The 21,509-nt window shown below is 42.6% G+C and overlaps 1 protein-coding gene across 2 annotated transcripts in view; it reads left to right on the top strand.

The window, feature by feature from the left end:
- The first annotated feature begins 3,946 nt into the window (after nucleotides 1–3,946).
- PKP2 (plakophilin 2) overlaps nucleotides 3,947–21,509 on the top strand; it is a 93,101-nt gene continuing 75,538 nt past the window's right edge. The window contains exons 1-3 of one of the 2 annotated variants that reach the window (XM_078075877.1): nucleotides 3,947–4,258; nucleotides 17,960–18,072; nucleotides 18,748–19,442. In XM_078075877.1, coding sequence (XP_077932003.1) covers nucleotides 4,036–4,258; nucleotides 17,960–18,072; nucleotides 18,748–19,442 — 1,031 coding nt within the window. In that variant the 5' untranslated portion in view covers nucleotides 3,947–4,035. The remainder of the gene's footprint in view (nucleotides 4,259–17,959; nucleotides 18,073–18,747; nucleotides 19,443–21,509) is intronic. The other variant, XM_078075876.1, reaches the window with a different exon arrangement.

The following is a 21,509-nucleotide window of genomic DNA, read 5'->3' as shown; positions in this document are numbered from 1 at the left end:
CCTCAGTAACTATGAACAAATCGCTCATTGCCAGCCCTCATGGTTGCCCACCTGGTTTCCACCTCCCACATCACATTTGGAGTCTTTTAAAAAGAATAATTTTCAGACCTACATACTGACAATGTATCCAAAATAGCAGACAAGATGAACATCTGCATTAAAGATAAACACCTTAAACCTCACTGCCATTGAAAGTCCCCATCACAGAGTGGTGTTCAGCACGTACACATTTAGAGCTTCCTTTTCCTCTCCTGATTCAGTTTCATTGTATGTGGCTAATGATAAAACTGTTACCCATTGCCTTGGCAACATACCCATTTGCTAAAAGGAGAAATAAAACCTGAGGTTTATTTTAAATTTTCTATCTGCCAGGTCTCTTACACTAATTTAGGAAATATTTTTAAAAAACAATAGATATTGGGGCACCTGAGTGGCTCAGTCCGTTGAGCGGCTGACTTTGGCTCAGGTCATGATCCTGGGGTCCTGGGATCAAGCCCTGAGTCAGGCTCCGCACTCAACAGGGAGTTTGCTTCTCCCTCTGCCCCTGCCCTTGCACTCTCTCTCAAATAAATAAACAGAATCTTTAAAAATAAATAAATAAAATAGATATTAATAGCCCACAAATAGTAACAAGAAAATGTTTCATGAGAGAAGACACTCATGAAAATGTATTAAAGTTTATTTTTTTAACTGTGAATCAAAGAGTTTTGATGCCATTAATATTTTAATGAAGAACATTAAAGAACATTTCTGCTCAAAAATTTATACTATAGTCTTCTAGTAACTTCCTGAATTTTGTGCATATTGGAATTTCCCATACTGGAATTTATAAATAGTTAAAGAAAATAAAGGTTACTCTGAGGAAACCCTAACTGTAGATTTGAAAACAATAAAAGATTAGTGCTTTAAGGCTATAATGTATAAATCAGATAAAAATGCAAATTTAAAACTCAAGAATTTTTTGAATCCTTATTGCAGATTTCCAACAGAAGTAACCTCATAATTTGTTATCTGTTATTTACAATCCACTTCAACATTTCTGTGGTTTTACTTTTTTCCTCTTTGATTAGTTTCTGTTGATAAATGAAAAACAAAAGAAATGGAAGCATTTTCAAAACTGAACCAAAATACTAAAAAGTAGCAGATTGCAGAACAGCCAAATACCACAAAAGTATTCACAGCATTTTATTTCCATGTCACAATTTGTTGGCCAGAAGCTGCCTTTAGCATTTAATCTGAGGGCTTGCTCACAATTTAGGAAGTCAGCTGGGCAGCATTCCCAGGAAATGCAAAGAGCATGACAGGACTTGCACTCTGTTAGAGTAGAAACACATCTATTCTGTGTTTTGGGGGCACAATACCAGAGTCTGCATACTTCCTCACCCTGTAGTTAACTATTGCTGTTGCAATAGGATTCTCACGCCCAAAGAGATCCTTTTAATGAGTTTATATGTTTATCTTATTTTCAAAGAAGTTGTTCTACTGAACCATTGAATTACGAAAGTATTCAAAAATTATTTCAGTTTAGTTTGTTTTTTATTTACAGGGAATATTACACAGCTAATTGGTAGAATACCTAGAATATATAATAATATCTAAGTGACTTTTTAAAAATTTTTTTTTATTTTTATTTATTTGACAGAGAGAGACAGCGAGAGAGGGAACACAAGCAGGGGGAATGGGAGAGGGAGAAGCAGGCTTCCCACGGAGTAGGGAGCCCGATGCAGGGCTCGATCCCAGGACCCTGGGACCATGACCTGAGCCGAAAGCAGACGCTTAACGACTGAGCCACCCTGGCGCCCCCTTATTGAGTATGCTTATGAACCACTTATTTAATCCTCACAGCAGCACTTTACGGCAGGTACTTTTATTGCTCTCATTTTACAGGTAAGAGAATCAAGGCTCAAAAAATGTAAAGAAACTTGCCTAAGGCCACACTATTCACAAAGGGCAAGATCAAATCTGAACCCAGAACTGCCTCCCTCACAAAGTGTGAGTGAGGCTTTTAACCACCTTCCTCCTGACAAATCACCTACCTATCCTATAACAAGATTTCTACATGCTCAATATTGGTACCTACCTAAGAGGATATTCAATTACAACATCAACTTAAAAAGTTAAAATCCGACTTGAAAGGAAAAAGGTAAACGAAGTTTGGCTCAGTCAAATAAATTGAAAAAAATTCCTCTCCAGCCTGCTAGTTAGGGGTCTAGATAAAGGCAGATCTGACCTTGTCTGTTAGGGCTCTCCAGGCACGAAAGCGAGGATACCTCAGCCTGCCCCATGGGGGCTGGTACTGAAATGTCTTTCAATGCAGCACTAGCAGGGCTGCAAGAAGAGGCCATGAGTAGGGAGAGGGGGAGAGAAAAAAGGAGAGTACAGGAACTGAGTCTGATGTTGGAAGTCTCTATCATCACTTCCCCTTCAGTTCACTGATCTTTTCAATAGAATCTCAGCATCAGGGTGAATGTTTACATCTGGCTATGTAATTGAACTCTTCACAAGGTATAATCTACTTCAGGACTGGTCCTGCTGTGAGGAATTAAGATCCACCATCCACATGACTTCATTTAAGCATTACATTCTGCAAGGCCTTAGACTTGTGGCCAGCTGAGAAAAGCTGGCTGAACTATCACCACTCTGTCTCGGCTTTGGGCCCCTGGATTCCCTCTTCACTCCCTGGAAGCACGTGTACCTGTGCATGAAGTGTGTGTGTAAGGATAGAGGTGTATGCACAGGAGAAGGGGGAAGCTGTGTTCTCCAGCCACTCCAGACTTGAACAAATGGAGTTTTGCAGTAACTGAGTGATTTGAGGGAAAGTAAACATAAAAACCCAAGCAATTAAAGGGAAGATGATCTTACTTAATACCAGGGATAGAAGTTTTCTTTCTGCCTCTCAAGTCCAGAGAGGAAAATCAGGACAAGTGGCTTGTAAACTTTAGGGTCAAGGACCCTTTCTGTTGAGCTTGGCTCTCAAGTTCTCAGTAGTCAACTGCGCGTGAAACATAATTAATAGCAAGATAAATATAAGTTGTGGAAGATGCAATTGAAAGTCAGAGCCACTTCCATGGGCCCCCTACAAAAAGCCTATCATAAACAAGACTTAATCAACATTAGCAGGGCTATTAAACAGTGTCACCTATTAAAAGCATGCTCTTCTCTACAGCCTCTTATTGGAGTTTCTCTGTGTGGGTGTGTTCATAAGGGAGTGGGTGAGCAAGAGCGTACGGGGTACAATTTGTGTATTTACAAGAGAAAACAGAAGATCTGAATGAGGAAGAACATATGTTTCTGGGACTGCATCTGTGCAAAAAGTACATAGCCCCTGAAGTTGTACGAAAAAAAAAAAACCTTTTAAAAAAGTTTTATTTCACACACATCTTCTTGGCACATTTCCCTCCTACTGTCCTTTCTGCCTGACCTTTCTCACCCTCAGGTCCAGGAAAACCATGAAATGTTGAACAGTCTGACAAGGCTGCCTAACCGGATAAACCGCTCGCTCGGGGATCCCACAAGCAAATCTTAGCCCAGGATCAGGAGTGACTCTCCAGGGCGCACCTGCCTAGAGGGCGGCTGCTTCTGCAATTAAGCGGAAATCACATCCTCTGCCAGGGCTGCGCGGACGCGGAGCACTGCAACCCGAGCCGGGCGCGGCCCCGGCCGGCGGTATCCGAGGTGACTCGCTGGGTTTGCGCGGCCCCGGGCGGACCGCGCCTGTCAACGGTCTTCCCCGCGGGGCGTAACTCGCCAGGTGTCTGCGCGCGGCCGGCCCCGCCCCCGCTCCCGGGCCGAGTGCGCGTGCCTGGCCGGAGCCGCGCCCCCTGCCCGGGGCAGGTGGGGGGTGGGGGGAAAGCTGGGCCTCTGCTCCTGAGGCCGCGCTCCCCCCCGGCTCGGGCCTCAAACCAGGCGTGGGGGCGGGGCCGGAGGCGGGGCCGGGACGGCGGGGCGGGGCTGGCGCCAGTGCCGCGGGCTCTGCTGCAGTTTCGTCCGCAGGTCTCGCGGCAGGCGAGCGGCTTCGTCGCCCCCTCCGGCCCCATGGCAGCCCTCGGCTCCCCTGCTGAGTGCGGCTACATCCGGACAGTCCTGGGCCAGCAGATCCTGGGGCAGCTGGACAGTTCCAGCCTGGCTCTGCCCTCCGAGGCCAAGCTGAAGCTGGCGGGGAGCAGCAGCCGCAGCGGCCAGGCGGCCAAGAGCCTGCGGATCCAGGAGCAGGTGCAGCAGACCCTGGCCCGGAAGAGCCGCAGTTTAGTGGGCAACGGTGAGTGGAGCCCAGCCGCCCCCCCCGCACCGCCCGCATCGCCCGCATCCCACCCCTTATCCCTTCCCCTCCCTCATTCTCAGCGCCCTGTTGCTTCCTGAGGGTGCGGGACCTGGTGTTCTGCCCACCTGTTGCTCGCGGGCCCTTTGTACGACCCGCCGCGCCTCCAGACTCAGACCGACTTACTTGGGGAAAGCACTCTCCTAAAATAACCTCTTTCTCAGCTTCTTCGTATATGCATCTACATATATTAAATGCACATATATATATCTGTGTGAAAATTCAATTTTCACCCCTTCCTTAACACCCTCCCCACCACCCCCACCACCAATATCGTGGACCTTAATCTGGAGGCTCTGGGAGTCTATAAACACTTTGAGATTCTATGCAGAAAATTGGTATGATCATTTTTTCTGGAGGAAAATGCTCCTAGCTTTTATTAGATTTAAGTCTATGACCTCTCCATGCATTTTTTGAAAGAGAAAACCTGAAAGTACTGGCCCTCCCTCTTACAACCTGTAAATTGCGATTGAGGTGCCTCGCCCAGATATTTCGGGGCGCTCCACCCTGTATACGGAGCGAGTGGTTGATCGAGGAAGTGAAAGTATTTGAGTAGGAGGCTTTGGGCCAGGGAACAACCACACCACCCCGCGGAGGAGGTGGAGGAAGGGGGCTTTGGCCCGACCCTCAGCAGCCTCGCCCGCCTTGCTAAGGCAAGCGGACGTCCTCTTGGGCACAGCCCTGGTCTCCAAAAAAATTAAACTTGGAAGTGAAAGGGGATCAAAAAACGACAATAACACTATATTAGTAATTGATAGGGGAGGTGGAAGGGAAGATGGCAAACCAGCTGTGAAAATTAGAGAACATGATGTATCATTTTCTCCCCTGCTAAAAGTCAGATAATCAGAGCCACACAGTAACTCTTTTATTAGTTATTTATTTTCTTTATTATAAAAGCATTATAGGCTTATTACAGAAAAGAGAAGAGGAAACTAATTGAACGATTAAGTTGGGATATCCGTTTGTTTCCTGCATTGTTGAACTGTTTCTTTAGGACATAACTTGGGCAATGGCAAATGTAGAACCCATTAGGAAAAAAGAAAAATGCTTGCAGACCAGAACAAAGATTTAAAACAGCAGACCCTGGGAGGCTATATTGTTTTCAGTTTGTGTGAAAGAATCCTAAAGGATCAGGCAGTCAATATTTACATACTTGAAAGGTAAAGAGAAGATATTTAATGATTGTAGTCAATGCAATTCCCTACTGTGTGCCAGGAATTGAACTATGTGGTTTGCATTCATTGTATTGTTATATTTAAAAAAAAAACACAAAACTTTTGTCCTAGGTGTTTTAATCCCCATTTTACAAATGAGGAAACTAAGGAGTTAAGTAACACTCAAATTCCCACAGACAGTAAGTAGCGGAATTGGTATTGAAACCACCAAGCCTGAATTTTTAAACCACTCATCAGTTATATTGTTAAGCTTTTTGGTTATTAGTACACAATGGGATTTTTATTAGACCCTGGGGCCTCCCTGGTCTCCTCTCATTTTCCTCTAAATAAAATTGAGGTAGTTCTGAGAGTAGGGAGGTCTAGGCAACACTGAACTACCACTGTACATGGAGAAAAAGAACCTAAATTTACATTTGAGAGTGTGACAACTGAGGCCAATTTTTGAACAGTGGTGTCATTGCACCCTGTTTGTGCAGATCCAGTGTTAAGCTGAAACCAAACTAGGGTGTTCTGCTTGGGGGACACAGGAGATGCACCTTAAATGTTATTTTCTTACCCTCTGAAAATGGCTAACCAGAAGAGCAATTAGACAGCCACTATTCAATAAATGGGGAAAATCAACAAAAGGAAAGGGAGCATTGCTGAGCATCTACTGTGTGCCTAACCCTGTTCTAAAATCTTCATATGTTTGCATTTCATTAAATCTTTAAAACGATTGCATAAGATGGATATGAAGCTCCATTTCACGTATAAAGAATGCATCAGTCTTTCAACATTTATTGGTTTCTTTGCCCCAAACCCACACGTGATCTGTCCTCCTTACAACATAGTGAATTCATGTTGCTTGGTGAATTCAAGAACTATGAAATGAGTCTGTTCTTCATGCAGGGCACTGTGCAGGTGCTGAATTAAAACAAAGACTGTGCTTGCTTTCAGGCAAGAAGTTTAAAGTCTGTAGAAGGAAACCTCCCTCTAAAAAAATGTGTTACCACATAAAAAATAGTAAGCAACCCAAAAGAGGAACAGCTAACACATTACGGAGTTTGGAAGTACGAGTTAGACCACTAGCTGAAGGGAGTTTTGAAAAGCTTCTTAGAGGAATTGGGATTTTAGATCTCAAAAATTCAGTAGGACCGGACAGGGGTCCGTGGTTGGAGGAAGAGTATTCTCGGGGAGAGCAGTGGGGGTATTCCATAGTTCACAGAATTGATGTGGTAGGAACAAATCATGTTGGGGTGCTTCTGCTCTAATGCTTAGGGCAACTACTTGAATGGTTCTGCCTACTAAGAAACAAAGTGTTTGAAATATTTTGATTACAACAGCAGCTTCCCTGCAAGCTGAAATACGCTCAGCAGCCTCTCAGGCAGGCAGAGAGATAAGGCAGCTAACAACACCTACTTACTCTAAAGCCTCAGCTTTCTGAGACTTAAAAAGGAAATCGGCTTCAAAGGAATTTAACATTAACATGCCATGGAACAATTACCGAGGGTGGTTCGTGTATGTTAATTAAAGTTCTTTGAAAAGGCCTGGGGGCTTGTGATGGTTGTGAGTATTGTTTTTATTATTTCCGTATTACTATCATGTCTCTAAAGTTGAAACAGACAAGCAATTGTTACAATAGGGTTGGTCTGGAAAGAATCCTGTATCAACACAAGTCTGGGAAGAAAGGACCCCGGTGTTAACTGCTGTGAGTTCCAGAGCCCTAGAGAGTTCTGAATTGTTGACATACCTGCAAGCTCGGGGCAGCAGATAATCTGCTGAAAACAGAGATGTGATAAATGAGGCTGATTTGTTGATAAATACCCTGCAAGGGTCTTGAATGCTTCAGTGTATAGGTGGGTGGTTTTCATTGTAAATCATTCTAACCTTTGTTGCTGTTTTAAACTGTGCTGAACAGTTTAAAGTTCACTGTAACTCTTGGAAGGGGCGTGTGTGAGGGGGGTGGGTTAGAGGGACAGGGGGTCAGAGGCGTGTAGCAGCATTGTGAAATGAGTGACTGTATTGTAGGGAGTTTTAAAAAATCACTTTATAAACATCACAGAGAAGACATTTAAGAACTGCAAGTATTAGCAAATGAAAAAATTTAAAGTGTCCATATCCTATTTATTACACTTACTTTGAAAGTACTATTATACTTATTACACAGTTCCCCCAGGTGCTTGAATGGGAAGAAAGTCCTGTTTTAAATTGTTATAGGTAATACCTGTAAAACACAGTGAACAATATCCTAATAAAATTTGCAACTTCTTTGGATATCCACCAAAAAACTTGAAGCATGTCATTTACTTAGTTTCCCTGGCCAAGATGTTTTGATTATCTGTGATCAGAGGAAATTCTGGAGAAAGGACTGAAAATTGGTTAAGGAAACAAAAAAAGGTTATTATTAATAGGTGTTATTGGGGAGAGTGGGGGGGGAGGGTGTTCAAATCCTGATACATTATTTGTTTGCCAAAAAGGAATTCCAGGAATGAAGCAATTCTGGGAGCGAGGTGACTGGTCCTTCAGAAAGTGGGAGGGATCAGGAGAGGGGAAAAAAAAAAGAGTCCAATGGTGGGGTGGCAGAGATGATGGTGGGGTGGCAGAGACGATGGTGGGGTGGCAGAGACGTGCCCAGGCTGTTCCGAATGTGATATGTCAGTAGTGGAACCTGATTTAATGTACCTCTGTGTGTGCCTAGTATTGCCCAGGGGCTACTTTTTGTCTGGTGTCTAGCAGATCGATTGCAGTGAGTACAGAAAAAGTGTGTGGGGGTTTTTAGTTTAGTTTTGTGGGTTTTTTAAAAAAAGATTTTATTTATTTATTTGCGAGAGCGCGAGCACGCACAAGCAGGGGGAGCAGCAGAGGGAAAGGGAGAAGCAGGCTCCCCGCTGAGCAGGGAGCCCCATCCATCCCAGGACCCTGGGATCATGACCTGAGCCTAAGGCAGACTTTTAACCAACTGAGCCACCCAGGCACCCCTTGTTTTGTTTTTTAGAAATTCTTCTGATGATAGTTAATAAAAGGAAATAGAATGTTAGCAAAATACGATTACAAAAACTATATTCCACACCCTTAGAAATAGTGAGAACACATTCTTTATGGATAAGGTCTTGAATGAGAGTGTGCTAGGGATCTTTCAGAATTAGTGGAACTATAACAATGTTTGATTTCGATTATAAAAATTCATTGCTGTGTGTGATAGATAAAATGCAGGACATTCCCTTCAAGAGAAGACTGTTATTAAGGTTTTTTAAAAAGCCTCCTTTAATGTTATCTATGCCCTGTGCTAGTAGTTCCAATGATGGAAACAGAGGGGAGTTCACTTGACTCAGATATTCAAGGTATTTGTTGTTCACATTGGCTCATTTTTCTAAAGTGCTGTTTTGGTTATCGGCTTTAAAACTTTTTTCTCATGTATTAAAATAAAGATATACGTATTTGCATTATTTTATCTTCAGATATAGTTAACATTGATTTTACAGTAAAACTGAGGTTCTGGCCTGATCAATAAAAGCTTTTATTTTTTCTTTTCTAAGAGAATAAGCATATTATTGGCAACCTATCTATGATAATAATGAAATATAATAACAAATATGTTGCTAGAACCTCTGGAATTTATAAACCAAACTTGACTAGTGAGTCCCATAAAAGATCATTTGGTTCCATCTCAGGTGATATTCAAGAATTTAAAATTATACAATTCTGAGATAAATGCTGGACTCCAGCTATTTTGTGCATGTACAAAAATGTATGAAGACATAAATACCATATTTCTCCTGGGGAAGTAAACAGTAGAAGGCAGCATTGCAAGTGGGAATAGAAAAAATGAGGAGAAAATCTTTGCATTAGAGTGAACCATCTCGCTTGCCTGACTTTTTATGGTAGGAATAACAGAATTTCAGATCCTCTTACAGTAGAAATATTTAAAAATCTATTTTATATCTTTTGTGTAATGCCATTAGTGGTGATTGGATATTGGACATAAAAATAGTTATGTTCTTAAGCGCTTAAAATGAGGTAGGGAACCCAATATGTCAACTTAGATAGAAATGCATATTTTGAAGAAAAGAGCCTTGAGCATTTGAAAACGAAACTCGCTGTTACTGTTAGAAGAATCCACATACTTATATTCTTGGAATAATCAGATTTAGGCTTAACACTGTTAATTGGTGAAAGCATCATGATCAAAGTACTGAAATCTCTTGATTTCTAGAAGAAAATGTTGCTCATTAGAAGCTTAATAAATTATTCCCACTAAATCTTAAATCTTAAACACATCCATAGGATGGGAGTAAGGAGGATCACATCATAATTACTGTATTGGGTTACCTTATGTCTTTGAAGGAGGAAAACAAATGGGAACTTTTCTTGACAGATAATAGGAACTTATTTTAGACCACCAAAATATTACAGGTAAATACTCAAGCCATACAGTAAGAGAATGACAATAAATATTTAGCATCCAGATGTAGAATCAACCTTGCTAAAAGGAACATAGCCTGTCTGCTCACTCAGGAAGAAAGAGTCTGCCTATGTTAGGGGGAAAGAAATTTTCTCTCCTCTCTATATTCCCAGAATGACAGACACAGTAGAAAGTATTTGAGCACCTTCCATCCACACCAGGGCAAGAGCACACATGTGACTGCCTTCGTTACATTTTGGCTCCACTGTGGCGATCCACGGGATGGATGTGGGGCCTGAAGCACTAAGTGCAAACCGAATTTGTGTAACTAGGATATTTCAAATGGATAAAGAAATATGACTAATTAACAACTTGTCAAGTGCTGATGCAGGACTGTGCTAGAAGCAGCAGTAAAAGATGTGATTCTTTACGTCAGGATGTAAAAACTTACCTAGAAGATAAGACAGACTCTTCCTGGCCTCACTCCAACTCATTCCTCACCTCACTACTAGAGTCAACTTTCTAAAGTCTCACTGCATCATTTCTTGATTTAAATTCCTTCAGTTCCTTGCTGTTATCAACATAGTTCTTCCACTCTGAGTAAAATTCTCATTCAGCATGGCATTCCAAGTTCTTCATGGTCTAATGCCTGCAACTTCTCAAACTTCATCTTATCACCCCTACTCCCACGCCCCACCAAACAAACACGTGTGACTTATCTTACTTGGTGTTCCTATTCCTGCCATCCTCATTCCTCCCTTCTCCTGGCCTGGTTAACCTCTTTCCCGCCCCCTCAAAACTCAGTAAAGTTGTGGTGTTGGATAGACACTATCTCAGAGGGTAGAGAGAGATCTTGAATGCAGTTAAAGATTTGATATTTGCAAGTCACAGAAGATGTTTCAGCAAGAGAGAAATGTGAAAAATGCAGGGGATTTCTGAAAATGCATTTGGAAGATTTGGTGCAAGGAGGATTTTAAAGGAGAAGGGACAGCAGCTATGAATGAGTTGGGAGGGAAAAGATTAGCTCTGGCACATGAGAGGTGGTGGAGATATAATGACTTGAGACTCATTACAAAAACCTGTAGTGAGTTTTTTTTTTTAAAGATTTTATTTATTTATTTGACAGAGAGAGACACAGCGAGAGAGGGAACACAGCAGGGGGAATAGGAGAGGGAGAAGCAGGCTTCCCGCTGAACAGGGAGCCTGATGTGGGGCTCAATCCCAGGACCCTGGGATCATGACCTGAGCCAAAGGCAGACGCTTAACGACTGAGCCACCCAGGCGCCCCTGTAGTGAGTTTTTAAAAGAAAAATAATTAAGTTTGTGAGTTCTGTAAATTCATCTTTTTGACCATTAGTTGCACTATTGCGAGTATAATGTGGTATTTGTCATTGCAGTTCTAAAGTAATCATTATTGGGTATCTCCGCGAATGAACTGGCAGGAATGCCAAAGTAAGGAGACAAGTGACAGGAATTAATAGATTTAGAAACTTCCAGCATGTATCAACGTAGGACTTCATCAGTGAGCTTAAAATCACATATTCTGTAATGACACAATCTGGCTACCGAAACGAAATGCATGCTGTAGACACCCGCAGTTATATAAGGGTCCTTTTTAATATGTATTTTCGTGGTTATCTCGAGCAGTAATATGAGGATTGTCCCCCAGATGCCATAAACAGATCTATCCAAGGATAGCCTCAAGCTGCTAAGGGGGCTTCTGAAAAATAAGGCCTTCCAGTGGCTGGTTGGTATCTTGTGTGAGGGACAATAGCCCCGGACTAGATGGCGCATGTGGCCCATCGTGTGAGGAGAGCTGTTCTGTCCCTGGCATAGTCACCTTCCCACTACATCCCCGGTGCCGACTCCTGGAATATCAGCTTTGTAAGAAAGTCCTAGTTCATACTTTCCAACCATATACCCAATATATCAGTTGTTTCTCATAGTCGATTATGTAAGTTGTGTTAACTGGTCACGATAAGCAGCACTGCACACTTTTTGATAATTTTTCAATAAGGCAGAGCATGAATAGACTTTGACCTACTTTAAAATAAATCTTTGCTATCGTTTTTAAACCAAATTCCATTCATTTTCCAACCTGAGCAAGTACTCACCTGAATTGTATGCATGCCGTAGAATTGCGGTTTCCACAAATAATCTGGTTATTTTTCTTAGAAAGAAAGAACCAAAGATAAAAGAAGTATTTTTTTTTTTTTTAATGTAAATCCAGGGAAGTGAACCTTGTGTCATAGGCCCACATAGACAAAGAAAAATCCTTCACTAGTTCCGGAGTCCTGTTGTACGGTTCTTCAGAGGTCCTAATGTAATTCATATTTTAAGCTCCTACTTTTGTTAGTAAATGACTTTAAGGAGCCATTTAAAAATGAATTTCTCTATACAGATTTCTTCCAAGAAGGTTCAGGATACCCTTTCTCACCTGTAATAACAGGCCCCCAATTTTACCCTTAGGGAAGAAGTTAAATCTTTTTTAAGATATGTGAAGAAAGAGAACTGCTATTACCCAGAGGTTGCTGCAGAAAGTCCAAATACAAGATGATAGCTCTTAGACTTCCGGGCTCTCTTCCCACCAAAAGACCACTGTCAGCCCACACTGTGAAGGCAACGTCTTGTGACCAGCAGCACAATTAAGTGTAGCATTTAAATCAATACCAGCAGTGAACGCCTGCTGATCTCTATGTATGCATCTAACTATACCTGTTTTCATGGGAATTTCTTCTATCTCCAGCTCTACAAATTCTCTTCTTAGAGCTTAGGGTAAACCAAATCCGTTTTTTAACCATAAGTGTATTAAATTTAACCAATTAGGTAATAAAGCTGCTCACAAAACCCAGAAACAGAAGACTGATTATGGAAGTCAGTTTATTTTTAACCCTAACAGTAATCCATTATTTTGGACAATACTGGCATACATAACCAGAAACCAAGATAGTTCCCCCTCACAGCTCCTTAGGGAGTAAGATTCACGTTCAGACCAGGAAAGAGAGAAAATTACATTATCCTGTGAGGTCGACACCTCTGTAGTCTTCTGAGCAGCTTGGAATCCTTCCACCATCAAAACCAGCTCCCATCACCCCACCCCTACTCTATCATTGCTTTGACCGGGATTGCTTATTATTTTAGGAGGTGGAGTTTAAAGTTGTTCTGTAATTACCTTCTTAATCTCCCTTAAAGTGGGCTCCATAAAATGTCTCTGGCATTCTTAGATGGAAAGGTATGGATAATGTTGCCCAATTTATATTAATTTGAAATAGTTCCTATAAATCATCACCTTCTTTAGGAAACAAGCACATTTGCACACTGTGCAAATGAAATATGAATGACTGCAAAAACCACAATACTGTCATTGTGATCCTCAGTGGCTGGGTCAGTCACAAATAACCAGAGAAAGTTAAATTCCAGATCACTGGTAAATTTACCAGAATATAAATTCTGAGATATAACACAGTGTAAATTAAGGCATGCACTCTAGTTTATCCCTCTTTCTAGAACAGATTACTTCATGAGAAAGGGTAAAAAACAAATTTTCGTAACCCAAATTCTAAAAAACAATGTCTCATTTTTGCATATTGTTTTACAATTTTAAAAGCGTTTGAATATATGCTTCTCAGGTAAACCTCTCTCTCAGCAACTCTGTTAGTGACGAGAATTATGGGAAACTGAGGCATGTAAGTGATTTGTCTAGGCACACAGAGAGTAGGGGAGTGTAGGCTCCAGGCCAAGTCCACAGATTTCTTCTGTTTAGGGAAGATACCTGCCTCATTTTGTGATATAAAGAAATTCTTTGAGTTATAATGATACCCTAATTTTCCATGTTAGAAAATCTTGAGTCTTCATGTTGGTTTATTTAAAGCAGGATATGCCTGTAAGTATGCTATGTTTTTGTTTGCTTTCTTTTTTTCTGTTTTTGGAGAAGGGCATGGCTGAGTTATTACATATGTTTAGTAGTTATTACATATGTTTAGTAGTTATATATTTTATCCTCTGAAGAGAAAATGACTTGCCTTAGATGAGATTAGTTTCCATCCTGATTTATATATATATATATATATATATATATAGTAAAAATAGTAAAAATAGTAAAAAACAGTAAAAAATTCCACCCAGTTCAAAATTTCTTTAAAATCTTAGAATAGAGGGATGACTGGGTGTCTCAGTCGCTTAAGTGTCTGCCTTCGGCTCAGGTCATGATCTCAGGGTCCTGGGATCAAGCCCCACGTCAGGCTCTCTGCTCAGCGGGGAGAGTCTGCTTCTCCTTCGCACTCCCTCTGTGCTCTCCCTCTCTCTCTCTCAAATAAATAGATAAAATCTTTAAAAGAAAAATAAAATCTTAGAATACATTTGCTAATTCATCTTTAAGCCACTATACTGATGGCAAACTCATGACTGCCTAGGCAAATCCGTGTGCATTGCTTGTTGTTTGAGATTGGCCTTTTAACCAGAGAAACCTGCAAGCTAAATATCAGGAGTCATAGCCTTTCTAGCACAGGAAGAGAGTCTGTGGTTTAAAGATCGAAGCTTATTTTATTCCTTGTTCCCAACTGTGTTATAGTTATTTTGGGAACCAGTAAACTGGTCTCGGTTCATTCATCTGAAAACTGAGGGAGAAGCTTCCTTATGAGGACTATGTCAGCAAATAAAGAATTAATAGAATATTTGGGGTTGCCCAGGTGAAGATTCTAGAGGAAAGAGAATGATTGCTTTTGGTTTTCCTATCAAAACCTATGATAATGATCCCTCCAGGGCTTTGGTAAATGGCAGTTTCGGAAAAACTACAGTGCAGTCAAACAGCAGAGACCAGTGGAAATGAGGAACCCAGAGTTCAAACGTGATACAAAATTGCTTTGCAATCTAAAGCAAGTAATTAGGTTTCCCTGTTTATAAAGGAGTTGATAGGAGCTGGCTCTGCATCACAGAATATTGGAAAGAAACATAAAATAATCTGAGCTCCTTAAAGAAAAGTAATATTGAGATACAAGGAATTCATATAAGTTGCCTTAAAAAGCCTTACAGCCCCCAGCAACAATGTGAGTTAAACCTTTTACTTCAATAGGCCTGATTATAAAACTCACTGATTAGCTATTTTGATAGGATACGTTGTTTCACTGGATCTTTTCCAAAGATTCTTACACATTTAAAAAAATCCTTGCAGGAATCTCAGCTTGAAAATGGAAGTTGTCCCGTATTAACTGTTCCTGAATGTCTGTCTGGAAGTAGGGCAGGGGTAATCCTTAATACTGCAGGCGATGATGGGCTAGAGGGGCCCAGGAAAAAAACTTCCATGGGTTTTTAAAATTGCACCCTTACATCATCTGCCATGTAACTGGAATTAATAGTTCTAGCTACCATCCGCATATGTCATTAGTATTTTCCCATTCTAGATTGTCCCTGCCTCATATATTCAGTTTTCATATAATCTAAAATTCTGAAATGACTTTTTTGAGAGACCAAAATTTGATTTCTACATCTCCAGTGCTGAGAGCACCCTAGTCCCCAGACCCTTCAGTATGAGAGCCAAGATGTTCCCTGGACCTGCCCAGCCAGCCACCTTTTCCACACCAGCCAGTGTGGCCTGCTGCCCTGCTTTTCTGACAGCCTGGGGTGGGGAGTCGGGGTGACAGAAGGACCACTGAGGGCAGAATTGGGGCCTAAGACAGCCTCAGCTAGCTGGCACGTTGGGCAGGAGCCCCACGCGGGCATGGAGATTTAAGTCCTTAAGGCATTGCCGCCTTTGCTCTGGGGTTGTAAAGAATTCCTTTCCCTCATTCTGTGTGTAGGTTCTCGGTCATTGAGGTTAAAACTTAAGGGGCCACCTGACCTTTTGCCCGCCCTTATGGAGAAATCAGACCTCTAGAAACAACTTCCCTGGTCTATAGAAAGGTGACAGTTACAAGCCTGCCTCCCCCCAGGACCCTTTGAGGCCTGAAACTGTTTACCGGCCAGGTTGTTTGGCTCCAGGAAATAAGACACATGTACAAACATAATTTGGGATGGATTCATACTTTTTAGTCCTCTCCACAACCATCTCCCCTCCCCCTCAAAATATGTGATTCTATTAAAAAAAAAGTGAATCTATCGTCAGCCTTTGAAATTTTAACTTTATAACAATCTTGCTGGGAGAGTATGTTGGTATGTTCCAATCATGTTGGAAAGGGACTGCCTGTGTTGTTTTATTCTCCACATCCTTCACAAATCTGAAACCTAGGAGAGTTCATTGAGTATTTTTTCCTCTGATTTTTTTTTTTTTTTTAAGATTTTATTTATTTATTTGACACAGAGAGACACAGCGAGAGAGGGAACACAAGCAGGGGGAGTGGGAGAGGGAGAAGCAGGCTTCCCGCTGAGCAGGGAGCCCGCACGCGGGGCTCGATCCCAGGACCCTGGGATCATGACCCGAGCCGAAGGCAGACGCTTAACCGACTGAGCCACCCAGGCGCCCCTTTTCCTCTGATTTTTAAAGGAAAAAGAAATTTTTATTAAAATCCAGGAACCAGAAATTACCTAGGTTTTAGAGATCTGTGATTATGATTATTTTTTTAAAGATTACATTTATCTACCTGAGAGAGAGAAAGAGCATGAGCGGTGGGGAGGGGCAGAGGGAGAGGGAGAAGCAGACTCCGCACTGAGCAAGGAGCCCCACGTGCTCAATCCCGGGACTCCAGGATCATGACCTGAGCCGAAGGCAGACACCTAACCAACTGAACCACCCAGGTGCCCCTTGATCTGTGATTATTTTGATTAATTTTTTGTTTTTTGTTTTTGGTAAGGCAGTGGGAGGTTATATATAAAGAAGAGCAAATAGAAAGCTGAGAGAAGGATAAAGGAAGTAGAAGAGGGTCACAACACTGTCTTCTACCACCCCCTTCCTCAAAAAGGAGTGTTGTTGTTTTTTTTAAGATTTTATTTATTTGACAGAGAGAGACAGCGAAAGAGAGAGCACAAGCAGGGGGAGCAGGAGAGGGAGAAGCAGGCCTCCCGCTGAGCAGGGAGCCTGACGCAGGGCTCGATCCCAGGATCCCGGGATCATGACCTGAGCCGAAGGCAGACGCTTAACGACAGAGCCACCCAGGCACCCCAAAAAGGAGTGTTTTAAGAGACATGCATCCATTGAGAGTCCCTGTAGACCCCACAGAGCTGAGCAGGAAGGGGAGTGGGCTGGATTAGACCACCAGACTAAGAGTGAGTCTGGTAATTCCGCAAAAGCGCTCATCTGTAGTGCAGAGAATGGTTTCTTCTCCTGCCTAACTCAGGGTGCCAAATACCTCAACCCCAGGCTTGGCCCCTTTCAAGCGGGTGTTTTCTTGACCGCACTGACCCACCTTACTTTTTTTACAAGCTGTCTTATCTACTAGTATTGAGTCACTATTCTGTTTGTCACCATTATATTTAAGCACCTACATCCTTCTCAGGAAGCTTCTGAATTCCCACCCCGGGTGTAGAGTTCTCTCTTCCTCCGACTTAAGTAATGGGAGGTTTATGGTATGGACCACCTAAGCCAATAAGTGACTCCCAAATTTCTCAGTGTTATAACAAACATTTTTGGATCTTTGGGGTTTTTCTGTTGTTGTTGTTTAAAGATTTTATTTATTTGAGAGAGACAGACAGAGATAGCAAGAGAGAACATGAGCAGGGAGGAAAGGGAGAAGCAGGCTCCCCGCTTAGCAGGAAGCTGGATGTGGGACTCAGTCACAGGACCCCGGGATCATGACCTGAGCTGAAGATGGACGCTCAATCGACTGAGCCACCCAGGTGCCCCCATTTTTGGATCTTTGTGAAAATCGTCTCTCCTCATTCTTCCTTTTTCTTACAAAAAAAATTTAACTAATTTTTTAAAATACATTTTTATTCTTAATTCAGCTTTTATTTTGAAATCTCATAAAGAATGTTGTGATAACATTTGGTCATTTCCCATATCCAAGGGTGATGTTAAACAAGCACTTAAAAATACTGATATAAACCTGATACTTCTTACTGGTCTTAATTACTTAAATTTAAAATACACTATTGTTATATAATCTTTAACTACTGATTGGCCCACTTAATGTTTTACTGTATGCTTGATTGCAGGAAATCTTCACCGAACCAGCAGTGTTCCTGAGTACGTCTATAACCTACACTTGGTTGAAAATGACTTTGCTGGCGGGCGTTCACCTGGTACTAAAACCTATGACATGCTAAAGGTAGGATACCAAAGAATAACCCTAGTTATCAGATTACGATGAAAACATTTTTAAACTTCCATAGTTTTTTTTTTAATTCTGTAGATCTTAATTTTTTAATTTTTGTTTTTTTTAAGTAAGCTCTGTGTCTAACATGGGGCTTGAACTCATGACCCTGAGCTGAGATCAAGAGTCACATGCTCCACTGACTGAGCCAGCCAGGTGCCCCTTCTATAGATTATTTTTAATGTTTACCTTTCCCAAATATTGCCATTTCCTAAATGAATTATATGAGGATTGATTTTGTGTGGACACCAGGGAAAACTGGAGACTTTATTTTTTTAGAAAGATTTTATTTATTTATTAGAGAGCAAGCAAGCACGAGTAGGGGGAGGGAAGGGAGAGGGAGAAGCAGGCTCCCTGCTGAGCAAGGAGCCCAATGCAGAACTCGATTCCAGGACCCTGGGATCATGACCTGAAGGCAGCCACTTAACGACGGAGCCACCCAGGTGCCCTGGGTGGTATAAATCCTAGTACAAATAACTAGTCAACCAACTCTTTTTTTTTTTAAGAAAAGGGGCCAACTTCTTCATGCGGTTCAGAAAATGGACACCTTATATAATAGTCCTGGAGTCCTTGGTCTTTAACAAAGATGAAAACTGACTTAGGCCTCATTTAAACTCTGCTTCTCTGCAGACAGGCACCACTGGCACTTACGAAAGTCGCTGGGGGAGAGGAACGGCCCAGTACAGTTCGCAGAAGTCAGTGGAAGAAAGGTCCTTGAGGCAGCCTCTGAGGAGACTTGAGATTTCCCCAGACAGCAGCCCAGAGAGGGTTCATCACTCGCACAGCGATTACCAGTACGGCCAGAGAAGCCAGGCCGGGCAGGCTCTGCGGCACCAAGACAGCAGGAGATCCACCCTCCTCCTGCCGCCTCGATATGCTCGCTCAGAAATCGTTGGTTTCAGTCACTCCGGGGCCGCGAGCAGACATCGCCACTATGACACTTACCACAGACAGTACCAGTACGGCTCTGTGAACGACACCGTGTTTGACAACGCCCCTGTCAAGCCGGTGGTGCTCACGCACCCCAGGCCCGGGACCAGTCACAGCATGGGAAACCTCTTGGAGAAAGAGAACTGTCTGACTTCGGGGCCTGCCCCTGGGCACCTCCGGCCACTGGTGCCCCTGCAGGCCGCCAGTCAGAACAGGGCTGCTCAGTCCTGGCACCAGAGCTCCTTCCACAGCACCCGCATGGGGCAGGAAGCGGGGCCCAGCGTCGCCGTGGGTGCAGGCGGGAGGAGGACGCACATGACCGCTGGCCAAGTGGCAGCCTATGGAAGTGGGAACCTGCTCCTGGAGAGAAGCACTTTCACCGACTCCCAGCTCGGGTGAGTTCCCCTCTTCGTCGGCGGGATGGCCGGTGCTGGCACATTCTGTTCCCACAGCCCTTCAGGGTGAGCTGGCGCTTCTGGGGCTGCCGAGAGAGGCTTCCAGAGATAAGTGATTACAACAGTGACTTCTCAGGCGGCTGCCTGATTGACAGATGAGCCTGTTTACCTCAGGGACAGGGGCCAAGTTACCTGCTCCTGTGGCAGGTCATGGAGAAATGTGACATGGAGGCCATCTGTTCCAAATTAGATGGTAGATGGCCACCCCTTGGCTGTGTGAAAAATCGGCTCCGAATGAGAGCTAACTCCAAAGTAGGCCAAGAAACGGGTAATTGCATGTATTGTCTCAGTCAGTCTTCGAAATAAAGGAAGGAAAGAGGAAAGAGGAAAAAATGCGAATTGCTGGTGCTAAGAGTGAACTTCACGTGCTATTTTGATAACTACTGTCGTGAAAAGATGGAGAGCTGGAGAGCTAAGTAAGCAAAGGCAGCTTAATCTCTAGGTGTCTCTTTCCTTCTTTTGATACCTGATGCTTTTACTTTTTGATTCTAGCAGCAGTGATTTGGAGGGTATTTTTTTTGGCAATACTGAATAATTAAAATAACCAGATTTTTGAAGTCATTCTTTTGCGTCTCATATTGACTTTCTGGCACGACCAGTTTGATCTTTGGAACCTAAGTCTTACTCAGGTTTAATGCTGGAGTACAAATTTCTTAAACTGAGGAAGTTACTAAGAGAAAGGTTGAGAAATTGATGATTAAATTAGTAACTCCTGAAATAATGATGTAGTATCATTATGGTAAAACATTAAATACATGATTTTTGTTTTATTTCTAAAGTTGCTTGATGCATGTTGTCACCTCTCATCATCCCTTTAAGTGAAATTGTGCAGTATATTCATTGACTGGGCAGGCACTGGTGATAAAAGATGTTAGGACTCATCTAATCTTGAAGCAGGAAATTTTTAAAGATTTTTCATTTATTTGAGAGAGAGAGAGCATGCGGCGGGGGTTGGGGAGTGGGTAGGGGCAGAGGGAGAGGGAGAATCTCAAGCAGACTTCCTGGTGAGCACAAAGCCTGATTGGGGGTGGGGGGGTGGGGCTCGACCTCATGACCCCGAGATCATGACCTGAGCTGAAATTGAGAGTCGGATGGTTAACCAACTGAGCCACCCAGGCGCCCCAGGAAATGTTTTTTATGAAACAAAACTGAGTGTGAGACTTCTAACATTTATTATAGAATGCAGATCTTTTTTTTTTTTAAGTCCTAAAGCCCTTTATAGAATGTAGATCTTTGTCACTATGGACGTACTTATAAAGAAGAAAATGCATGAGGTCATTATTTATGGAGGAAAAAGCTAATCAAGGCCTTTAAGTGGATAATTTAAAATTTATTAAACACCTGCCATATTCTAGGATTTGTGCTTGGCACAATTTTCACAAAGTGATTTTAGCAGTAACAACTCTCATGCCACATCTGACAATTGGCATTCTTCTCTTCCTCCATCTCTGGGCCCCCATGCTTCTTGAGGCACCTGTCACTTCCCAGTCTCTCATCACTCCGCCGCACTTTGGCTTCCATCCCCACCATTTAACCGAAGCATCGTCCTCACAAATGTACCAATGACTGCTTTTTTGCTACATCCAAAGCAGACGCATATTCTGTCCTTATGTTCCTCAGCCTTTGGGCAGCAGTTGGCAGCACTGTCTGTGAAGTGCTCTCTTCCCTCGGTTTCCAGGGCACTAGCCTCTTCCGGTTTTCCACTCGCCTCTCAAGCTGTTCTCAGTCTTCTCTGCGTGGTCCTTTTCTGCATGCCCAGAGAGGTCATCTTCAGTAACCCTTCTTTGCCAAGTCTAGGCTCTCTTCCAGAGAGGCCCATTTATTACACCCGTATCCTCGTGATTCCCCAAGTTTTTTTTCAGAACTGTCCTCTATCCTGAGCTCTACTGAGATCTGCATGTATTTCTAGCAGCCTCCTAGGCATCCCAAACTCAGTATATCAAAAAATAAATGTATTAGCTCCTCCCTACCCTCTACTCCTAACCATCTCCTCAAACTGAAGTCCTG

This window comes from Halichoerus grypus, chromosome 6, assembly GCF_964656455.1.
Source record: "Halichoerus grypus chromosome 6, mHalGry1.hap1.1, whole genome shotgun sequence".
In the NCBI taxonomy this organism is placed as follows: domain Eukaryota; kingdom Metazoa; phylum Chordata; class Mammalia; order Carnivora; family Phocidae; genus Halichoerus; species Halichoerus grypus.
The sequence above is the reverse complement of the archived record's forward strand: the minus strand, read 5'-3'. Positions and strand labels throughout refer to the sequence as shown.